The 20,692-nt window shown below is 46.2% G+C and overlaps 1 protein-coding gene across 1 annotated transcript in view; it reads left to right on the top strand.

Moving 5' to 3' along the window:
- The window catches only part of toy (paired box 6 protein twin of eyeless), a 35,040-nt gene that overhangs the window by 10,908 nt on the left and 3,440 nt on the right, over positions 1 to 20,692 (top strand). The window contains exons 2-8 of the mRNA XM_089596610.1: positions 869 to 1,115; positions 1,559 to 1,739; positions 6,560 to 6,839; positions 10,230 to 10,394; positions 10,971 to 11,053; positions 18,002 to 18,231; positions 18,485 to 18,762. Of these exons, the coding sequence (XP_089452736.1) occupies positions 869 to 1,115; positions 1,559 to 1,739; positions 6,560 to 6,839; positions 10,230 to 10,394; positions 10,971 to 11,053; positions 18,002 to 18,231; positions 18,485 to 18,762 (1,464 nt within the window). The remainder of the gene's footprint in view (positions 1 to 868; positions 1,116 to 1,558; positions 1,740 to 6,559; positions 6,840 to 10,229; positions 10,395 to 10,970; positions 11,054 to 18,001; positions 18,232 to 18,484; positions 18,763 to 20,692) is intronic.

Here is a 20,692-nt window from a genome sequence, read left to right as displayed (position 1 = left end):
ACACCGTTGCTGTGTGAATTATTGGAAAATCCACGGAGGGGCTATACGTTAATGTATAATGCACGAATCATTAAATTAGTTGCACCAAACGTCGCGGGCATGAGTTCACTCGACGCGGCTAACGGGGAGGGGTTTTCCCTCGGTGATTATCGACCGAATTCGTTCATTGGCTGGAATTTTGGTTTTCATTAGTGGCCCGTGCTCGTTCGCGTTTCTCCTTTCCGATCCTTCCGATGCATTATGCACGCGAATCTCCATGTACAGCGTTTGTAATGCAGTGCGCTCGGCTCGCCCGCTTTCATTACAGCACTCGGCCATCGACTGTGTCCATGTGGAATCAATATAATGAATACACGTGCACTCGAATAAAGTTGATATTTACTCGGTAATCCATGGATTATCAGATTGTTTGGAGGGATTTAAAAATAATATTAATAGGAATAATAGGATTAGTTGTTGCAAACTAGAAATTATACGCTGTATGCGTCTGTACGCGTATCGGTAGAATTTGAAGTGATTTTGCAAACTCTTGACTGCGATCGTTACAATAGCAGTATTGAATAGGATTGTTGTTATATTTATTATTATTATTATCATTATTATCATTAATATTATTGTTATTAGTATTATTATTACATTTAAAAAAAAAAATACAATACAATAGCTATGCTCATGTGTCGCAAAACAATCGTAGTTACCAGTATCTGATTATTCTAACCGTCGTATCTCTTAATCCATATTTAGTAAGCACTGTTAACTCTACCCTGAAAAGTATACCAATGATTATTTCGATAAAGACCTATCTTTTAATGACAACAAGGAACTCGTGAAAAAACATGTCGATCATGGGCTTTGCCATTGCTTTCAGAAGAAGATTTGATGCACGCCGGGGGCCTTGGGGGTGGCTCGATGGTGAGTCAGAATGCGATATTTGGTTGCTCAGCCGCGGGACACAGTGGCGTCAATCAGCTCGGCGGCGTTTACGTCAATGGCAGGCCACTGCCCGACTCGACGAGGCAGAAGATCGTCGAGTTGGCCCATAGTGGTGCCCGGCCGTGCGACATATCGCGGATACTCCAAGTCAGCAACGGCTGCGTCTCCAAGATCCTCGGCAGGTGAGTCGATTGGTTTGTCTCTTTCCTACTTGAGACAGTTTAGCATTTTTAAAAATTATTTTTTGTTTATTTCTCGAATAAAGAAAGCTAGGGATTCAGAATTGTTGATTTTGTTTGATATAATCTTCCTACAATACGCTGCAATGAAAGAAATTATATTTTACTTGCATGTGAATGTTTCATCAAAACTTATTTAACGGAACCGACGTGTCCCCCTTGCAGGAGCCAAAAACAAATTTGCCAATCAAAGTATTGATAACAAAATAAATTGTAGATGCCACTATAAATTCAATCGGCTCGGCAGAGGGTGCACATAAATCACGAAATTTTCCGAAACATTAATCATTGCATGTAAATGTACGGTGGAAAATGATGAAAACAGTAACAACAAGAGCAAAGGGAGCAGCAGTATGATACATATATTTTTTTTCCTGTCATTGCAGGTACTACGAGACTGGCTCGATAAAGCCTCGGGCGATCGGCGGAAGCAAGCCGCGCGTAGCCACGACGCCGGTTGTCAATAAAATAGCGGATTACAAGCGCGAGTGTCCCTCGATTTTTGCGTGGGAAATCCGGGATCGGTTGCTGCAGGAGGGCGTTTGCAATAACGACAACATACCCAGCGTAAGTAATTCCCATTTATTATCGCATTAAAATTTTCACCCCCTTTTTCGCCACTGTTTTTCGCAGTCCTGTTCTCGATAAACAAAAAAAAAACTCTATTATTTCTGTCCTCAGCCTTATTTTCGTAGTTGTTTTGTAGACCCTCCAACACATGTTTAATACTCATTTGTCAACGATAAATGTGTACACTCACAAGTTTCATAACGGGCATAATAGGCCTCTCTCCCCATCTTTCATGAAGCGCATGCAATTAATAACACGATAAATCGAAATCCCATGGAAAAACTCGTCGAAACGAGGACCCAGATATTGACAAAAGGAGCGAGAAAACAAGGGCGCGCGTGCACTCGAAGCGCGTTTGACTAATCGACTGCCCTCGAGACCCTCCTCTGCCATTGCACGGTGCTCCATACCACGTCAAAGCCAGACCTTCGTTCCCTTGTACCCCCGCATATCTTCTCCCCCTCCCCTGCCTCGTGCTCTCAATCAAACGCTGCTCGTCGATAAACTGCTCGTAACATTATGCGCATCCAATCCAGCGGAGGATGAAAGAAGGAGAAGCTTATCAGTAGCAGCGATACACACACACATGCATGCACGGCTCCGCAGGCAGACGACATCCGGCCACTCAAGCCCAACCCCAATCAAAGTCTCGTCAATGCGAGGATCGCGGGGGTCGGGCTAATCGGCCCATTACTCGGGGGGGAGGAAGGGACATTGTCCACTGGGCACACATCGCTCGTCCACCCTGCCCCCCCTTGGACTGTGTACCAACAGACTACGTGCGGAAAAAAGGCGAGTCCCTTCCCGAACGGCCGCTCGCTTCCGCCCCCTTATTTTCTCTCGGCCTTTCAGCTGCCCGGCTACTTTCCTCCCTGTCCCCTTCCTCCACGCGAGAGAGACCGTTTCCTTTTTATTTATTTTCCCCTTCCGAGGGCCACTTTTCGCCATCGCCGCCGCTTCTCGAGGACTCCTCTTGCCCCACGTCCGTTAGCAGCCTGCCGATTCCTCATCGGCTCCTCTTGGCAACGTCTTATTACCCCGCGTGGAGGAGGGTGATCGATTTTCATTCCTTCCTTGGTCATACAGCAAAAGCAATGATAGAAAAATAAGAAAAAAAATTCCCAATTCCACGCGAAATCAGTTCTCGAGGCGAAACAAAAAAGAAGAGTACGAGTCGAAAAAATTCAAAGAACTCAAATGGGATGTGCCGCTAATGCGGCTCCGGCGCGTCGGCCCAAATCTCCCCGAGAGCGGCTATTCCATGCCGATCAGAGCGCGAAAAGGGCGTTTGTTTTGGGGTGTGCGTGCGCGCATTCACGGAAAAGGGGGGGATCGTGCGCCTTTTCTCGCTCGCGCGTGGCATACGGTATGAGCCCTCGCCCAGTACATGGATATATGTATACGTGTGTGTTTACTACCGGCCGATGCGTCTGGTACATTACGGTCCGACGGCACGCGCTGTACTATCACCTATATGTATGTATACTCGGGACCCTTTTCTCCCCCGAGCGACCTCCAAGGTTGTCTTTGATGGGTACAAGGCACAGGGGTGGAGATGAATTTGCGGCCAAGAGCGGGGTGGGGGTGAGTTGCTACACGTACGACGGAACGAATCGAGGAGTGCGCCTTGATCAATCAGCCTATTGACGTGCGGGCTTCTGGAAAATCGACTGTGAGAAGGATATAGGGCTCATCGTCCCCATACGAGCTGTACCGCTCCGTTCTCTCTTTCCCTTTTCTGTTTCGCTTTTTGCCGCTACTAGTGCACGAATTTGTACGCTCTGTTCTCTCCTGTACTTTGCTTTTTTTTTTTTTTTTTTTTCATTTGTAGCTGGTAAGGCGAGGGTGCGCTAATGGCATTTTTGGGTGTGTGGATGGTTCGGGGAACCCATGGGCATCCCAATGGACAACGAGGTAAACTAAGATTCTTCTCATCGCTCGTACATCCAAGTTTGCGCTCGTATCGAACAGGAAAATATTTATTTTGAGCCCACACCCACGTGCAAAACTAAATAATCTTAAAGACAATTTCGAAGCGTTCGGGCTTGCTGGCTCTCAATGCCCCTTTTTATCATGTCCTGTTAAATATCGTAAAATGTGCGACAGCAAGAAAATCTTTAAGAGTTTAAACCATGAAAACAATGGTTCGTCCGATGATAAGTATCGGTTCTACCTCAAAAAAGGAGTCCATCGCTCATCCTAGAACGGCACCAAGCCTGGGCGTGAGCATGTCTAGATCCAGCTCGGGCTCTCCTTCGATTTTTCCCACTGCATATCCTCTCGAAAAGTGCAGATCCCCTCCATACGTATTATCCATCTCGTCGCGTCCAAAAACCCCTCCCGAGGCGTAACGCGCGTCAGCGTCAGCACACGCGGAGGCCACAAGTCCTCGTCGTTGTTGCGGGCTACAACGATAGGTGCACACCTCGTATGTACCTTCATACGCGGACTCAGTCAGTTCTCTCTCTCTCTCTCTCTCTCTCTCTCTCGGGGGTGAACTGTACAGCATCGGCTACGTAGCAGACTGACGGCATACACAGACTGTACGAAGAATAGTGGCGTTGCTGGTTGCAGTGGTACCTATATATATACTATACACGGGAGGGTGAGGTTGACTGGTCGCAGCAGCAGCGAGCGGAATTAGGCTGAATGGGATCAGTTAAGCGTGCCGCGCGCAATTATTCGTGTCCGGTCGCGCGTGTAATGGCCTGCATCGGCCCTGCTGCTGCGGCTACGCGCACGTGCTCTCTCTCTCTCTCTCTACGACGACGAGCCACTGTACTGTGTACTCTTCCGATGCTTGTAGGTATACGTACAGAGCTGATGCAGAGTTGATGCTCGACCGGGTCCGCGTGTACACGCGTGTGTGCACTGTATGGAGGCTCTGCATTTGATGGGCATTGGGGTGCACATGTATGTGGAAAAAGGGGGGGTGGGGGGACTTGGTGGCTGCGTATTTTCGTACGCGTGGTTCTTTTCTCTTTTTACGTTTTTTTTTCCTTTTTTTTCCTTTTTTTTCCATTCATCCATTGTGCGCGATACGCTAGTATAATACAGAACGAGGAGCATCAAGTGCCGACGTGCTCGCTGAGCGGGGCGATCGAGAGGAGCTGACGATTTTCGTCCGGTGATTTTTGGTTTTGCGGTGCTGTTGGGAATTTTTTTTTTCTTCCATCCATTCTTTTATTTGGCTCTTCTTTTTATTTCGTACATATACACGCACGATAGTTTCCAAGTGGCTTCGTTTGTGGATATCGTTGGGCCATCTTTGTTTGGACGAAAATCCCACAATCACCATCGAGTATGTCCATGTATACTGTATTTTCCTTCGGCAAATCATCCGATGGCACCTGATTTACGGCTCAAACGCGCAAACCTCACTGTGCTCCGAACAAAAGACTCCCCTCTCTTAACATCCTATTACGATGATTGTATGATGCGCGAAACGCGTTTTTTCCTCCCTTCTTTGTCGCATCTTTGCCTAAGAACTCGTGCAAGTAGCAGGGGGTAGAGGGGGGGGGTAAAGAGTCATACCCATCACAATACACCGTTAGCACCGGTGCGTTGAAAAGTTATAACGAGCTAGCGGCCGCTTAATATACCACACCGCTCGCAAGCTTTGTCGTCGCGTACAACTTTTTAATTACTCTCCCTCCCTCTCCATGTCTGGCGTGCTTTTCTTAATATTCCGTTGGGGGATGACAACGAAGCGCGAGGCGATGCTCACTTGCGGCGAACCGGCGTGTATATACGTATGTTTGTGCGCGGTAGGTAAGTGCGGATGTTTTTCTTTTCAAGGTAAACGAGGATCCAGCGGAGTTTCGCGTGTACGGATGGAGTTGACTGAACTTTGTCGTGTTTGTCGGGAGCATTGACCGTGTCAATTAGGGTTTCAGTGCGCGCTTGCACCGAACGGGATCCCAGTGTTCGGGGTAATCAGTTCTTCGACCGGGAAAATTGCGAAAGGTCAGAGTTTGGTGGGTGAAAATCCAGAAATGAGGTTTCCAAGGGGAGAGGAGTGCGACGTAAAATGTGTGCGGGGTGCAAGGAGGGGGAGGGGAACAAAGCTTCTTGGAAACGATGGTGGAAACTGTTCAAGCTGCGAAACCCCGAAGGGGTGGGAGCCGATGATTTAATTTCAATAGACTTTTCGAGTAAGGGCTGGTTTTTGGTGTGCATCTGAGTGCTTTTAACGCTTAAGAAGAAAAATAAAAACAACTAAATCCGGGACAGAGAACAGCCTCCTTCCCGTCCCCATCTCTGTATACAGAAAATCTCTCAAAGTGTATCCTCCAAACTATAAATTCACTATTAATTCTAAATTTAAGTACAAGTTAAAAAAAAAAAATGCATTTCGGTGGTGTTAATGAGAATATTACGAATCCCCAAATGAATAGGTGCACAAACTATTAAAATAGCTGTCTACTGATGTGAAAAATTAATGTACAAAATTTCTTCGTTCACGAAAATATTTACCAAACTAGTTACGAGTGAATAAATTCTTGAAATAAAATAATACATTTTTACAACGAAAACATTTTCTTGTATAGTACTTAAAAATGAAATATTAAAAAATTGGCAGTCACAGATTCATTAATATTACACTATCGTACAGCCATCTTGTATCGATTGTTAGGAAAACCAAGTTGTTTAATTCAATAATCAGGTGAAACATTGATTTGGTTGATCTTGAAATGTTCATCAACACTGCTGCAATGCATCACACAGAAAACTACACTTTCAGTGTACATACACATAAATTTCGGGATGAAGGATGCCCATACATTGTACGTATAAACAATCCGTTCTGATTGCAGGTCTCGTCGATAAACAGGGTACTGCGAAACTTGGCCTCGCAGAAGGAGCAGCAGGCGGCGGCCGTGCATGTGCACCAGGGCACCGAGTCCGTCTACGACAAGCTGCGCATGTTCAATGGCCAGGCCGGCTGGCCCCACGCCTGGTACTCGACCACCGCGCCCACGCACCACTCCCTCGGCACCGCCTTACCCGGTACCACGGCACCGGGCACGGGACAGTCGCTCCTGCCCGTCGGTGGACAGCTACACCCACGCGACGACTCCTTGCTCAAGCGCACAGGTGGGCCTTTCCCCTCTCTTGTTTTTATTAGCGAGCAACGCAACGACACGCGATCCAAGCTATAGGTATAGGTAGGCTTCGGGTGGGGATCACAGCTTTATAATCTCCGCGTGCACCCGAAACTCGAAAGATCATACGGGTATCGGATGGCTAGCGCAGCACATACGCGCGCAGCTTCGATCGGTAGGATTCTCCATGAACTAAAGTCAAGCCACGGGATAAAAACGTCCCGCGCACCTCAGAGGTCGCCCATAAAGTACAAAGCCAGCCGCGAAGCTTCAACCGTACGAAAACGACACGCAGGCACCCCCTTTCCCCCTCCCCCACCGAGGGATAATAAGCAAGACGATCCCTCTCGCGTATTATTGTAAGCTGGGCGCGTGTAACACCGGTGCGTGCCGCGGTTGCGCATCTCTCCTCCAAGTTCGTCAAAGTGCCATCTCGCCCGAGCATCGCCGAGAGAGAGGCTTAAGTTCGGGGCACATGTTCGCTCCCTCGCTGTGCCCATATGTATGTGTGCACAAAAAGACGGGCGGGGGAGGGGGGAGGGAAGAGATACCTGCACGACAAGAGAGAGAGAGAGAGAGAGAGCAGACAGGCAGAAGAGCCGCAGCCCGTCAAATCGCCTTCGACTAATAGGATCACCGAAATCAGCCGAGCGGCTCAGATTGCGGCACAGATTGCGCGCGGTGTACGTGTCTACATGTAGGGGCATCAGAGTGGCCCCACCGTTGCCGGCGCAGTTGACGATTCCAGATGCGGCGACCTTTCAATGGACGGATTACCAAGGCCCTCCTCTTCTTCTCATACTTTTTTTTTTTTTTTTTTTTTCTCTGTTTTCGTGTACAAGCTCTCTTTCAAAAAGCGTTCGAGCGAGCGTATTGCACTTACTTTCGAGAGACCCGCGACAACGAAACTCGTGAGAGGCTGGAGGTATCTTTGGTCGGGGCAATATTAAAAACGAGTTTTCGCGAGTCGGGGCAAGCGTGGCGGGACCCAGGGATGGAGGACAGCTGCGAACGAGTTGGCGGAGGGGCCAAAGTTTCTGCGACAAAGCCTTTGGATTACGCAACAATTGGGTGGATTACCGGGGATGAACGCGCGACCGATCCACCCACTTGCTCGCGAACCTTTTGGCGCGTCCTCGCCTCTCTCGGCCAAGGACTCGAAGAAACGCTGTGTGGACCTCTATTTCCATGCGTTAGTTTATCTAAATCCAATGAAGTAGTAGCTACCAGGTTGGCATTGTTTAATGTGTTCTTCTTTGGTTCTAAACATTAGAGATGATCCTGATGTGAAATTGAAGAAAACTGCAGATTTTGACAGAAAGAAGATGGTTTTTTTTTAACAATATGGTACTGAGCGACCATCAGTCTCGTAAGAAATTGTGATTGGTATGCAATTCTAACGTGTATGATACAAATGGCTGACAAATGTATTTCCAACTTGTCTCTAATGCATATTGCTTAACGTTGCTCCACGACGAAACCGAGTATCCCACGAGGAGAGTTCCCGATATGAGTTCAGGATTGCAAATTCCGAGCTCACCACGGCGTCAAGAAAAAGATGGGGGGCTTGGCCGAAAATCAAAAGCCGACGATCATCCGCACTCGAAGACGCGTCGTCCTGGTAACCCCGAAAATCACGCAGGAACGGGCAGACAGGCGCACTTGGGATTCCTTGGCACCGATGGATACGGGGGCATTCCTCCGTTTGGACGGAGTCGTTACAGGCACGCGTGTGCGTCAGGGGAGCAGCAGTGGTAGATATTTCGAGTTTGGGAAGCTCTCGAGGGGGAAAACGAGAGGGAGAGTGTTGCCGATGGGGGAGCTGCTGCGGGTGGGAGGCGGCTTCTACGGACAAGTTGGGACGCCGCGATGGTGGATTTGATGTGGAGCTCCGAGGCTTGCGCTGACTTGTACGGGATCGATTGTTAAACACTTTTGCATTCTGTATACTTTTTTTTCCATTTTTAAAAACCCGAAGTATTGAAATTCATCGAATATTAAAAACAAAATAACTATCCACGTATTTGTCGAACGAAAAACTTGACGTTATTCCTCCGAAGCACGCGTATCGCCCTGAAAAGTTATGAGGGAGAGGATCTCGAGAAGAGCACGCAAATACCTTTAAACTTTCCACGCTGCTCTTGAAAAAGAGAACAAAAAAAGGAGGGAGAATGGACAAGAGAACAAAAAAACACAAGAGATCTCATACACAGCTGGAAACAGTGGAAAAAGGACAGAGGAGAGAAAGAAAAGGAAAAAAGTGATAGCCGTGCGGCTCTGGATAGATATGGGTAGAAAAAAAAGAGGGTCGGTGGAAGGGGGTGGGGAAGAGATAGAGCTCTGGGGGCTCAGCGCGTCCGATCGAGCGAGAAGAGGAGCTCCGAGAGCAGCTGACGGACGGAGAAATGGAGGGACACGTCGTCGCGCGCGAGTGTGCGAGGGATCGGCCGGAAAGAGGGCCGGAGCCGAGGGTTCGGTGCGCGGAGGCGGAAAGTAATCGTGGCTCCGGCATCCTCCCCCTTTCCCCTACCACACAGTCTTCTTTCGCTCGTTTTCCATTTTTATTACGCTAAAACCCATACCTACCCACAGCCGACTGGACGCGAGTTTTAACAATATCGCCAGAGGCTGCTGCTTACGATTTTGTTACACCTTTTGTGTGTAAACCGACTTGAAACTAGGAATTTCTATAATTAAAACCTGTTCGCTACACGCACTTGTATTAGCAGGTAAATTGGAATATATGGGGGTGGATGGTATACGTGAACGTCAAAATCTCTCTGACCCTCAAAACGACGCCAACGACACAAAAGCAATGAAAAAAGGAGTCGTGAGTTGACTATTTGTCAAAACAAAACCGGGGAGTCCTTTGAAACTCGTCGGAATTAAATTTCAAGTCGCCAAGTCCCCAGGCGTATCAATTTTACATACCTCGTTTTTCTTCGCATGTATGTTTTTTTTTTTTTTTTTTTTCTTTTTTTTACAACAACGCGATGCACGGCAAAAGAAAACCCCGGCTATTTGCATAGCGTGATTGAAAAACCGGCCCTCTTGAAAATAGACGACAACGAGTCCGCAGGGGGAACACCGAAAAATCGATCAGAACCTCGGGTGGACTGCAAAAACGAGCCACCGTCCGAGTTTCTTATTTTTTCACGTATGGGGAAAAAAAAAATGCCAGCTTCGCTTCGACCTCGGAACTCCTCTGAAAGGCCAAAATGGCCTTTGACGCTCATTCGCGGCTGAATGTGACAAACATTCCCTTTCTCGACGACCCGTCTCTGAATGTGTATAGAGGGAACAGATTGCGAGCTGTGCTTTGCACGTAACACGCTAATTTTTGCTTTGAAAATAAGTTTTGGTCTCTTTGTTTGTCCCACAGATACCGGATCGCTGCTGTCTCACAATCAGGAAACAACGTCGGACGGCAACTCGGAACACAACTCGTCCGGCGACGAGGATTCGCAAGTCCGACTGAGGCTGAAACGGAAACTTCAGCGCAACCGGACGTCCTTTTCGAACGAGCAGATCGACAGTCTCGAGAAAGGTGAGCAGTTATCGCCTACCGTTACTCCTCGGGGTTACCAGACGAAAAGCACAAACTTTACGTTGTTCTCCGTACCTCTAATTCGACATCCAATTAAGGATCCAAAGAGTTATGAAATAAAAAAAGAAAGAAATGATAATAAAAGGATCACGTGCTCGTTTTGGCTTTATGCGCAAAAAAAAAAAAAAAATTAAAAAAGCCATCCTCCACCGTACGCTCGTGCCAGCTGTACACGCCATCCAGTCCGCGAGCCGAATTAAAAGCGCAACAGAGAGCGGGTACATAAATTAGCGGAGCCCCGAGCGCGAGCGCGTGCGGGCGTTTTTCCTCTCCAATTATCCGTCCCAGGGAAAACGCGCCCATCCAGCCAACTCTCCACACGCGCGTGTACAATGTGTGCGCGGAACACCACCCGCGGACTGAGAAGCATTGGGCGTACGGCGCTGGGATGAGGGTGTATAATATTATGTGGGGAGGGAAGGGGCACTTGTTGCCAGCGTGTACTGTACGTACATGTGTGATAAAGAGACGGCGTGGCTCATCTGTGACTCTCTTTCTCTGTTGTTCGTTTTGCAGAATTCGAGCGGACGCATTACCCGGACGTGTTTGCCAGGGAGCGCCTCGCCGAGAAGATTGGATTGCCTGAGGCACGTATCCAGGTGAGTGTGAATGTGCAGAGTGAGTGTGCGAACAGTAGATACTTCGTCTTTCTCTCTCTTTTTTTTCATTTTTTTTTTTTTTTAGTATCACGAGCGCGTCTCTTTTTTTCCAACAAATCGTAGGCTTTTACTTCATAACACATAATGCGTCTATCTTTGACTGGTAGAAATTGAACAACCTAAAATGATAGAATTCACTTAAAGTGTTTTATTGGATATGGTGGGGTTAATTCATTTATTAATTGGATAAAATTATCGAGATATATGCAATGGGTATACTATTTTATGGTCCACACACTGATCAATGGCAAGTGAAAGGGCTACAAAAACAGACAAGTTGGAAATAAAATAAAAAAATAAATGAACTAGCCACCCTTGCAGTGACGGCAAAAGTTATAATACCCGAGGGGATCTCCCACCCCTCCTCTCGTACTGAAACAGACATTCTACAAACACATGAAACCGAAAGCTCTTTTCATTAGTAGTACGCCTTCGAGCGCTTAAGGGTCGTCACCACGGGATGGATTCTCCCGCAAGCTCGGCAAAGTTACACTTGAGCGCGGTGCACCGGTAGGGGCGATTTGACGCGTGATAGAGCGCGAAAAAGGGGGGAGGGGAGGAGGGAGAGGCGGTGAAGCTTACTCGCGAGGTAGCAAGCGCAGAGAAAAGTTTTCTGGCTCGACGATGCGCGCCTTATCCACCGCGTGTCTCCATTAATTTTTTATGAGTCGACTCCGTGTACGGGGTCAGATTGATTTTTTTCGTTATTTGGCTTTTACGCTGCATTACTCGGGCTTGTTTGTTCGACTATTTGCTTGTTTGTTTGTTTGTTTGTATGTTCCTTTGAGAGTGAAAGTATGGGTCACACTAACTTTATTGCAGGTGTTTTTCGATGACTGGTCAGCTTTTGAAACTAATTTGATCACTTTAACCTAGTTGTCTCTACCGACCAACGACTTGAAATTTAATAAAAATAAAACTATTTTACATTTCAAGTATGCGTTAAAGTTACCTTTTTATTAACAAATTACTTGACTATTGTTTTCAAATTATTTTAAGTGAATTTTCCTAGCCATTTAGCGAAAAAACGATTTTCAGTAGTACGAGTCAATGTTCGGTCAGACATTGCCTTAAACCGATGTTATATCTAACGTTTCATGCTTTAGTCGCAGAAAATTTTTTTTATATTGTCGTTATAGTAATATACTCCCCTTATTTGCAATATAATTTGCTTAAGCACGTACATTGAAGGAAAGTAAGTAGAAAATGTTGAAATGTCGATGTCACGAATTCGGACATAAAACTTTCATTTATTAAAGATGATTTGATTAATTGTCATTGTATGTGGATCAAAATTAACTGATGAGATAAAAAAAAATTGTAAATACGTGAAAACAAGACGTACACAATTGGCAGTTCTGTGGTATAAATTGAATTATTATCGGTAAAGTATCGATTTATAAACCATAAAATGAAAATAAGTATTCAAATTAAAATGTAACTCGAGTTCATATAATCATAACCTAATAAAAATATATAATTTATAATATAAATAAGTTTATAAAAAAAATGTATTCAAACTTCATTTCTGTGCCAATATCCAATATTTTTCAGCTAACGTAGTTAAAGAAAAAGTTTCCCTCGCTGGGTGATGCATATGCAAAACCAAGTCCAAAAACTCGGAATCCCTGTAAATACTGTCCCGCAAAAAAAAATTCACCGATACAACACAAAAAACGAAAACATAGCAGCTAAAGTCTACACGACAATAACCGACACGGGCGATGAAAATTTCCGCTACCTTGCACCGACGCACCTACGCGCCGCGCGTCTGTAACAACAACGAGAACCAATAGATACGTGTACCTCTAGCCAGAAAAAAAAAGAAAAAAAAGACTGATCAACAAACAAACCCGTGCCTACAGTTTCCACGTCACGTCTCAAATACACATGCACCCACCGAAGCCACGGATGCAGTTCAGCGCGCCGTGTTTGCACACAGCTACGCTGACCGCGCTTGGCTGTATATCATTTTATTTAATATACAGAGGCGCTGGCAAAGAAGTACCGTATGGATCAGGTATTGTCGAACATTGTCCGCGTGGAAGGCCCTTGTTCCCCATACGTAGGATGGATACAGCCGCTGGTCAATAAACACGTACGCCGTGCAGCAACACGCGAATCTAGTGGAGAGTAGTGGGCGTAGGGGTGGTTTGTACAGGGGCAGCACCGCGAAAGAGGGGCCAGGAGGGAGAGAAAGTTCGGCGAGCACAGCGTTATGTGGACGTACAAACAGTGCAAGGCCATGTTGACGCATGTTTTCAAGCCTCGTTGGCTGGTATTGATCTTGCTAAGTGCAGGAAACTGGCGGCAGTGCTCCGAGAGACGGAGGGAGGGATTGAGGGTGGGTATGTGTGTGTGGGTGTGCTTGGCGACCGTGGGAGGTGTGTGGCCCTCTGCTGTGTGGACCTTCTTGGCGTTTGGTCGCACGAGAGACCAAGGAGCTGTAGAATCGCATGGAGATGAAATGGAGGAGAAACCGAGAGAGTCGCTGTAGTTTCTTGAATGTCCATCGACTCGGAGAGTCATCCTCCACGGGATGGGATTTGAGCTATTGTTTTCGATCGGCTGGCCTCATGATTTTTTTCAATGGAAAAATAAAAAGTTTTTACAATGATTTCTCGTAATTTTGCTGGATAAAAAATAATCCAAGTGAGTTATTCCAATCCTTTATAGGAGTTTCAGAAGTATACGACAGCCATGACGATGACTGATTGCTAAACGACAAAAAATACGTTAATTTGTGATTGATTGCTAAGTTTTATCACAGTGTTGAATGACGTCTAAAAACCGTATACCTTGGCTTCTACAAATATTTAGTACGAAACGTCATCTTTAAATCCAATACATTGCCACTGACGATTCGTCAACGAACCACATCAATCCTCCGAGTCACCAAAAGTTCTAGCCCTGGGAAAACCATCGCCACCAATTCTTTAAAAAAATTTGCACCCAATGCAATGGCGGAACGATCAAAAAATCACGTATGTACGCCAGGCATGTCAAACAGCGAGCAAAATTATGTACGGCCATTAACCGTGTGTGCACGTGGGCGTCAAGGCGTGGTGCGCCAGAGCGAACACACAGTACCTACATAACATACAGAGTATAGCACCCGGTGTTCTCTGTGCACACACGTACGCATACTTATCTCTCCGCACATGTATGCAGAGCGCGTGAAACGTCCGATGAGCTGTTATATATACATACTCGTGCATGAGGTGAGCGACGCACGGCTGGGCTCCGTCATTATGTCATCGGCAGCCGAGCGTGCTCTTTGGTTTCTTCTCGCCATGAAAAATGAGATGAGAGCTCTGGAAAAAGAAAGGAAATGGTGACAACCCGATATCCGTTTGTGTCTGTCTCCGATATTTCTTTCAAAGAAGGAAAAGAGGCGGCAAAAACTTGGCGAACACTTTGCCACGATTGTGCTCTCGTTCTACCAGATATAGATGCTCCAACGAGATTTTTGTATCTCTCATATCCTTTTCTTCAAACTCGAAATCAACTCGTTACGTTGGAATGAAACCTCACCAAAACCTTTCCAAACGATTAAAACCAAATAAAAATCATTAGCCTCGTCCGAAACATCTCACAATAAACATCCAAAGATGGGAGATGCTACTCTTATTTCACGATAAAGTGCGTGGGATGCTGTGGAAAAATAAAAATATTATTGTAGAAAAACCACCAGTGCGTTATGCGTACAACAGTGCATAGTAGGCAGAATGTGGTACAAGTTTTCGAGAGCGCGCACGAGCACGCCGACAGTGTAGAGAAGAGAGAGAGAGAAAGACGCGCGAAGCCATAGCAACGGCGCCGCGTCCCCCGGGAGGTTCGCCCTCCGATTGGCCGTACCGTCTCTCTAACACAGCCGCACACCCACACCCCCTCCCCTGCCCCCTCGCTTATTCTACGTCCCGGCGTTTCGCGCTCCCTTTCGGACGCGATTATCATTTCGCATATCTCCCGACTCGAGCAGCCTCGATGCCCGAAAGGCCCTTCCCTCCCTTGTACGTGTCTGCAAGCGGTGGCGCGGCCAAAATCCCCGGATCGCCGCGAGGGACTCGCTGATGCGCGAGAGGCCTTTTATTTCGGGGGCTCGCAGGAGAGGGACCGAAGGGTGGCCGTATCCTCCTGCCATTATCTGTGCGTGGATTTCGGTGGGAAGAGGGGACAAAAAAGGGAAGGGGGACGTTATTTATGAGAGCCGAGGATTTTTACACGCAACTTCGGACGGTTGGAAAGTAGGGGCAGGGGGGGAGGAAGGTCTCTCGCTGTAAGACGATATTTTCTGGGATGGAAGTTGGCTTTCGGAGATGTGTGTTTTGTTTCTCGGTGTTTCTATTGACTGACTTTCAGATGAGGGATCATGGGGTGTTGGATTACCAAACTTTGGCTTGATTTTCGGGATCCGAGGAAGGGGGTATCCGTGGGATGTATTGGTTTTTTTAGAAATTCATATGCTTCCCCGAATACGTGGTGCGAGTCGATAGGCTCCGAGGTTTGATTCGTCGAATGAAAACGATGGAACCGAGAGCTATGGACTGATCGATGTTGGATAACTGGGAATCAAAGAGCGTGAGATCGGACTGCTAGATGTTAACAAAATTCGAGAAACAGGTAGATAAAAGCATCCTTTTTATTTAACACCATTGGCAGAAAAAAGGCTTTATAGTTTGTTCCATGCCTACATCACAGGATAATACATGTATCTCGACTGTATCTTTTGTGGCTCAGAACTTGCATACACCCAGTCTTGTGAGACATATTTTCATAGACATTCATGCACTCGATAAAATATCGGTAATAAAATTGAACAAACCGCAAGGCAAACATGTATCACAGTAACGTACTACCACTACGGTCAAAAGAGTACAAAAAGGGGGGGGGTGCAACGTAGGCGAGGAAGGAGGAGCGGGACTCTAAAGATTTTTCGAATCCATGATCGAAGGGCTTCGGGGGCCAAGCTGCAAGAGGGACGAGCGCTCACGTGAACCCCGAGCGCAAGATTTAACACCGGTGCGTCGTCTTCATTGCACAGCTAATGGGGCGGAAACTGGCTCGGGCATATAAAAAGGGGGGTGGGGCAATAAGCCCCCGCTGCATCGATTTATGGATCGAAGTACCCGGAAGAGACGGCTATCTCCGGGGACTAGTGGTCTCGAGGTTAGAAAAGCTGGAGCGGAGATAAATGGCGGAAGGAAGAATTGTAGCCCCCTCTCCCTTACCCTCTTGGCCTTGCGTAATACATGGGCACGCCGATTAAAATTGCTCCTCCTCCGCGGCTCCCTTCCCACGGTGGAATAGATGGGATTTTCAGGGTCCCCGTGTACATACATTCTTTGCTCGAATGTATTTTATACACACCGCCGTAATAATACACCAGAGATTTTTTACGCGGTTCTGCGCTTAATGCACGAGACTCGCAAAAATTTCGGGCAGCCATGCATTGCGCGTTTTCGAAGCTTGGTACTTTTATGAAATATCGATAATATCTACGGGTATCGAAAACAAATGCGACCAAAGAGCCATCGATATACGTGGCCGCGAAATTGAAACGCAATGCAAAAAACTCCGAGGGGATGGGAAAAAAAAAGAAAAAAAATGAACCTCCCACCTCTCGCGGGTGGTTGAAAAAACTCAGGGGTGTAAAACTTGTTAGCGCAGCCGAGGCTGAAAAGTCCACGAGTTATCTCCCGTGTCGTGCCATCTGCTGCAATTTGCCCACCCCCTACCCTCCTCTTTACACTATTTCCACTCCCTGCCCCCCCCCCCTGTCCTCGCACTCCCTCACTCTTCCGTAAACAACGAACACGAGGAGCAAAAAACGAATGCCAAACCAGCCGGTGTTCGATACGATGGTCGATGTGTCATCCACCTCCCCACTCCCCATCCTCTGCCCTCCCTCCTCTGGGTATGTGTACAGTTGTGAAGCCGCGAAACCGCGACGTTGAAAACAATCGCGTCTCTGTGTGTATAGTATCGTTCGACTGCACAGATAGATTCTTTTTTTTTTCGTCCAGCGATGGTGGTGATACACTACGATGACTAATATTACGCAAAAATACTTTTGATGATTATTGCTTTTGGTTTCTTTTTTTTTTTTTTTTTTTTTTTTTATCATACGGGTCGAGAAATATTAGCTTTCCAACGTTCATCCACCGATTTTTTAATTGGAAAACGCCAATAGTAAGATAGTACCCTGGAAATTGTGCAGCTCAGTGGTCTCTAATTGCCACGGTGGGCTTTGCAAAAACAATCTGCCGATTACGCGAATAAATGGTTGATTTTTAGTGCGGGCCACCGTTGGCGCGCGATGGTTTTCTGAATTAAAATTATTAGCGAGAGGGCTGCCAAGGTTAATCAAGTTTCCACTGGATAATTGCTGAATTACAATTACCAAGTTTCCCGTGGACGGGAAATCTCGAAGATTTTACATAAAAGCCTCTAGCGGAGGGACGGTGGAAAAAAAGGGAAAAAAAGGGACGGTGAGTGAAAACAAAGAACCGGGGAGCTTGGTTGGAAGCATCGGAGGCTCCAAGGGTGGGGGGTGAAAAGGGAGGAGGGCGAGTGGAAAATAGAGCAAAAGGGAACGTGGGCGCGCTATGTGAGAGCTCCGTGATCGTGGAGCGATAGTTTTTTTTTTCCTTTCTTTATCGTTCTTCCCATTTGTTTTTCAACTTGACTGATTTTATTTATCGACGGAAGAAAAAACTTATCGCAACAGAGCCAAATTTTATAAGCGATACCGAGCCCGTACGGTTGTGCATGCACGACATGACAAGTGAACACGAGTGTGACTGAGAGAGTGAGAGGGAAAAAGGAAAAACCCGACAAAAAGTAAGTGCGTGACTCGCGATCAACTTAGCTGTCGGTGAATTCCAGGTGTGGTTCAGCAATAGACGCGCCAAGTGGCGTCGCGAGGAAAAGCTGCGCAACCAAAGAAGGGCGTCCGTGGATACGGTGGTGGGCGGTGCGAGCAGTGCCAGCAGTGGCAATGGATCGGCGCCACCCGCGGCCACGCCGGCGACCCCCAGGATACCGCTCAACGCCGGCTTCAACACCATGTACTCGTCGATACCCCAGCCCATCGCCACCATGCCCGACACCTACAGGTGGGTCATTTTTTTCTTAACACCACGTAGTTTACATTGTGATTAAGCAACAATTACCCTGGAATCAATCCTACTCCCTTTGGCATTAAAATTCAACCACTTCATTTTCAAACTTGTACAAAAGTGTACTTACAAAGTGAATAATTAATGGTAAAGTGACCAAAGAAATCGTTGTAAAAATTGTGAAACGTAGTAAAAATAAAAAGTATATATATACTTATGGCAAACAACCCTGCACCGTTTCTTTTTCCAGTTCGATGTCGAGCAGCTTGGGCGGTTCGATGGGCGGCAGTTGTCTGCAGCAGCGGGCCGATGGTTACCCGGCCTACGTCTTCCACGAGCCCCTGCATTCGCTCACCCAGTCGTACTCGCACGCGGCCCACCAGTCGGCCGCAGCAGCTGCTGCCCACTCCCAGACCCATCGGGCCCTACCACCGTCCTCGCACGGCCCCGGCACCCCCACCACACCAGCCGGCCAGCCGACCGGGACCAGTGGCTCGCCCTACCAGCCTGCGACCTCCGCCGCGACCGGTAAGTCCACTTTTCTCACTTTTTTTTACTCTGTCCATCCGCATACCCACTTACTCCGCGCTGTTTCTCTTTTTTTCTTTTTTTTTGTTTTTTTTTTTCCTTTTTCGTTTTCCTCATCGATGTGTTGTCGGTCTTGTCGTTGATCCTTTTTCCAAACAGCCGGTCTATACGTGTGTGTCAACTGCAGGGTGGCCCGGAGCCACTTCGACATGTGGGACCACATTATGTTAATGAGCCGAGATAAGGCGCAAGACAAGCGATGGGACACACGAAGAAAAGAGATAAAACTCGATATCACGGAGATTCCGCGTGCTCGTTCGTGCGTGCGACTCGTGAAAAATTTTTCGACCGACAGAGGAATGAGCCGACTTGTTCGTTCAAGTGTACATTTAATTGAAATCACTTATAGGGCAATAGTAAAAAGTGCGTCTCGCTAATAAATCAGTAACGCAAGCACCAGGTAGTGCCTCGCATTCGGTCTCTGAATAGATAGGGCTACAGTGCAGTTTACAGTCCGGGGAGTCCAATCGCCATTAGCGCGGTGGTGTTTATTCGTCATTATGCTCGAGTTGGGGTAGGCTGCTGCTTCTGCTGAGTAAAAGTTTCTGGCATGGCCTAATGGCGCGCTGTGCACGGGAGATCCGGCAGGATAAAAGCCACAATGTTGTGTAAAAAAGTTGGAGCTCGTGGTTGGAGTAATTGTTGCTCTCTGCATCCGATCGTCCTGGAAAGTGGCGTAGAAAGCGTGGAAGAGATTATCGTAATGTTTTTACCATAGTATCATATTTTTTTAACTGAATTTTTCGTTTTATCAGCTCAAATGTTTTTTAAAAGATTTTTCAATCATTTCCTGTATGCATATATCGTTCAAAATAGCCTTGATTCCGTTCTTAAAGTGTTAAAAATGGCCGTGCCATTTTGCAGTCGTTAACGAGAAAAAGTTTTTCACTTAGTCGTATTGTACATGTCAGGGAACAAAGTAATCTCTTTCACTCAATTTTTTAAAAATAAATACCTGATTTTTAAAATAATTAATAAAAGTGGTAATTTTATTACTGTTTATAATGAAATTTATGTCACCATAATTTTAAATAATTTAAAAGAAGGCAGTTTCAAATATATAAGCAACCACTGACTGTAACTCTAGAAAAGCTCGTAAAAGTTTTTTTTTTAGAAGATATAGTACATCTTCTTTGTAAATTTTCTCAACATAAGGTACTTGTTTCTTACTATGTTTAAGTAAAATTTCGAGCAACTATTTTAATTATAATTATTATTATTAATTTTTTTTTTTATGAAATTTACTGCGTATCCAAGATTAAAAACCAAATTCATTTTATCAAAACAAAAACCATTTTATCACAATCATTATTTTTCAACCAGAAATTGGCTTAGTTAAAACTTTTGTTCAAAATCTATAAAGACACTTAATTTTTTAATCGTTGGCTGGGCCATAAGTTTCACCAGTGACATCAAAGACACGCGGTATCTCAAGTACGAAATATGTAGTTTCTTCATCGTAATGTGTCAGGAGAATTTCCACAAAACTAGACCATCCCTGTAATCAGGTAGGAATCATAAAATAATCAGTACACGTTCCAATGCTCTACATGTGATACCTTTGAATTTTCTGCAAAAATTCCCACTCATCCCAACTTTAGAGCCCAAATCCACGTTTGTAATGATACAGCATCGACAACCCTCCCATCGACATTTCGATCGTACACACGCACACCTCAAACACTGCCACCGGCATTCTAACGAGTTCGGATTTATCAAAATTCTATTTCTGAAGATGTATACGGTACACATGGTTCCTTGAGGAACAGAGGAAAAGCAGAAAAGGAGTGGATTCCTTCTCCGCATCGGAAAAACAATTCCTATACACGCGTCTGACTAAAAAGGGAGTTTTCCACTTAAAAACTTCAAC

The sequence above is a fragment of the Copidosoma floridanum genome, unplaced genomic scaffold (assembly GCF_036245765.1).
Source record: "Copidosoma floridanum isolate Cflo_tuat_1 unplaced genomic scaffold, Cflo_Japanese_pri ptg000030l, whole genome shotgun sequence".
NCBI classification, from domain to species: Eukaryota; Metazoa; Arthropoda; class Insecta; order Hymenoptera; family Encyrtidae; genus Copidosoma; species Copidosoma floridanum.
The sequence above is the reverse complement of the archived record's forward strand: the minus strand, read 5'-3'. Positions and strand labels throughout refer to the sequence as shown.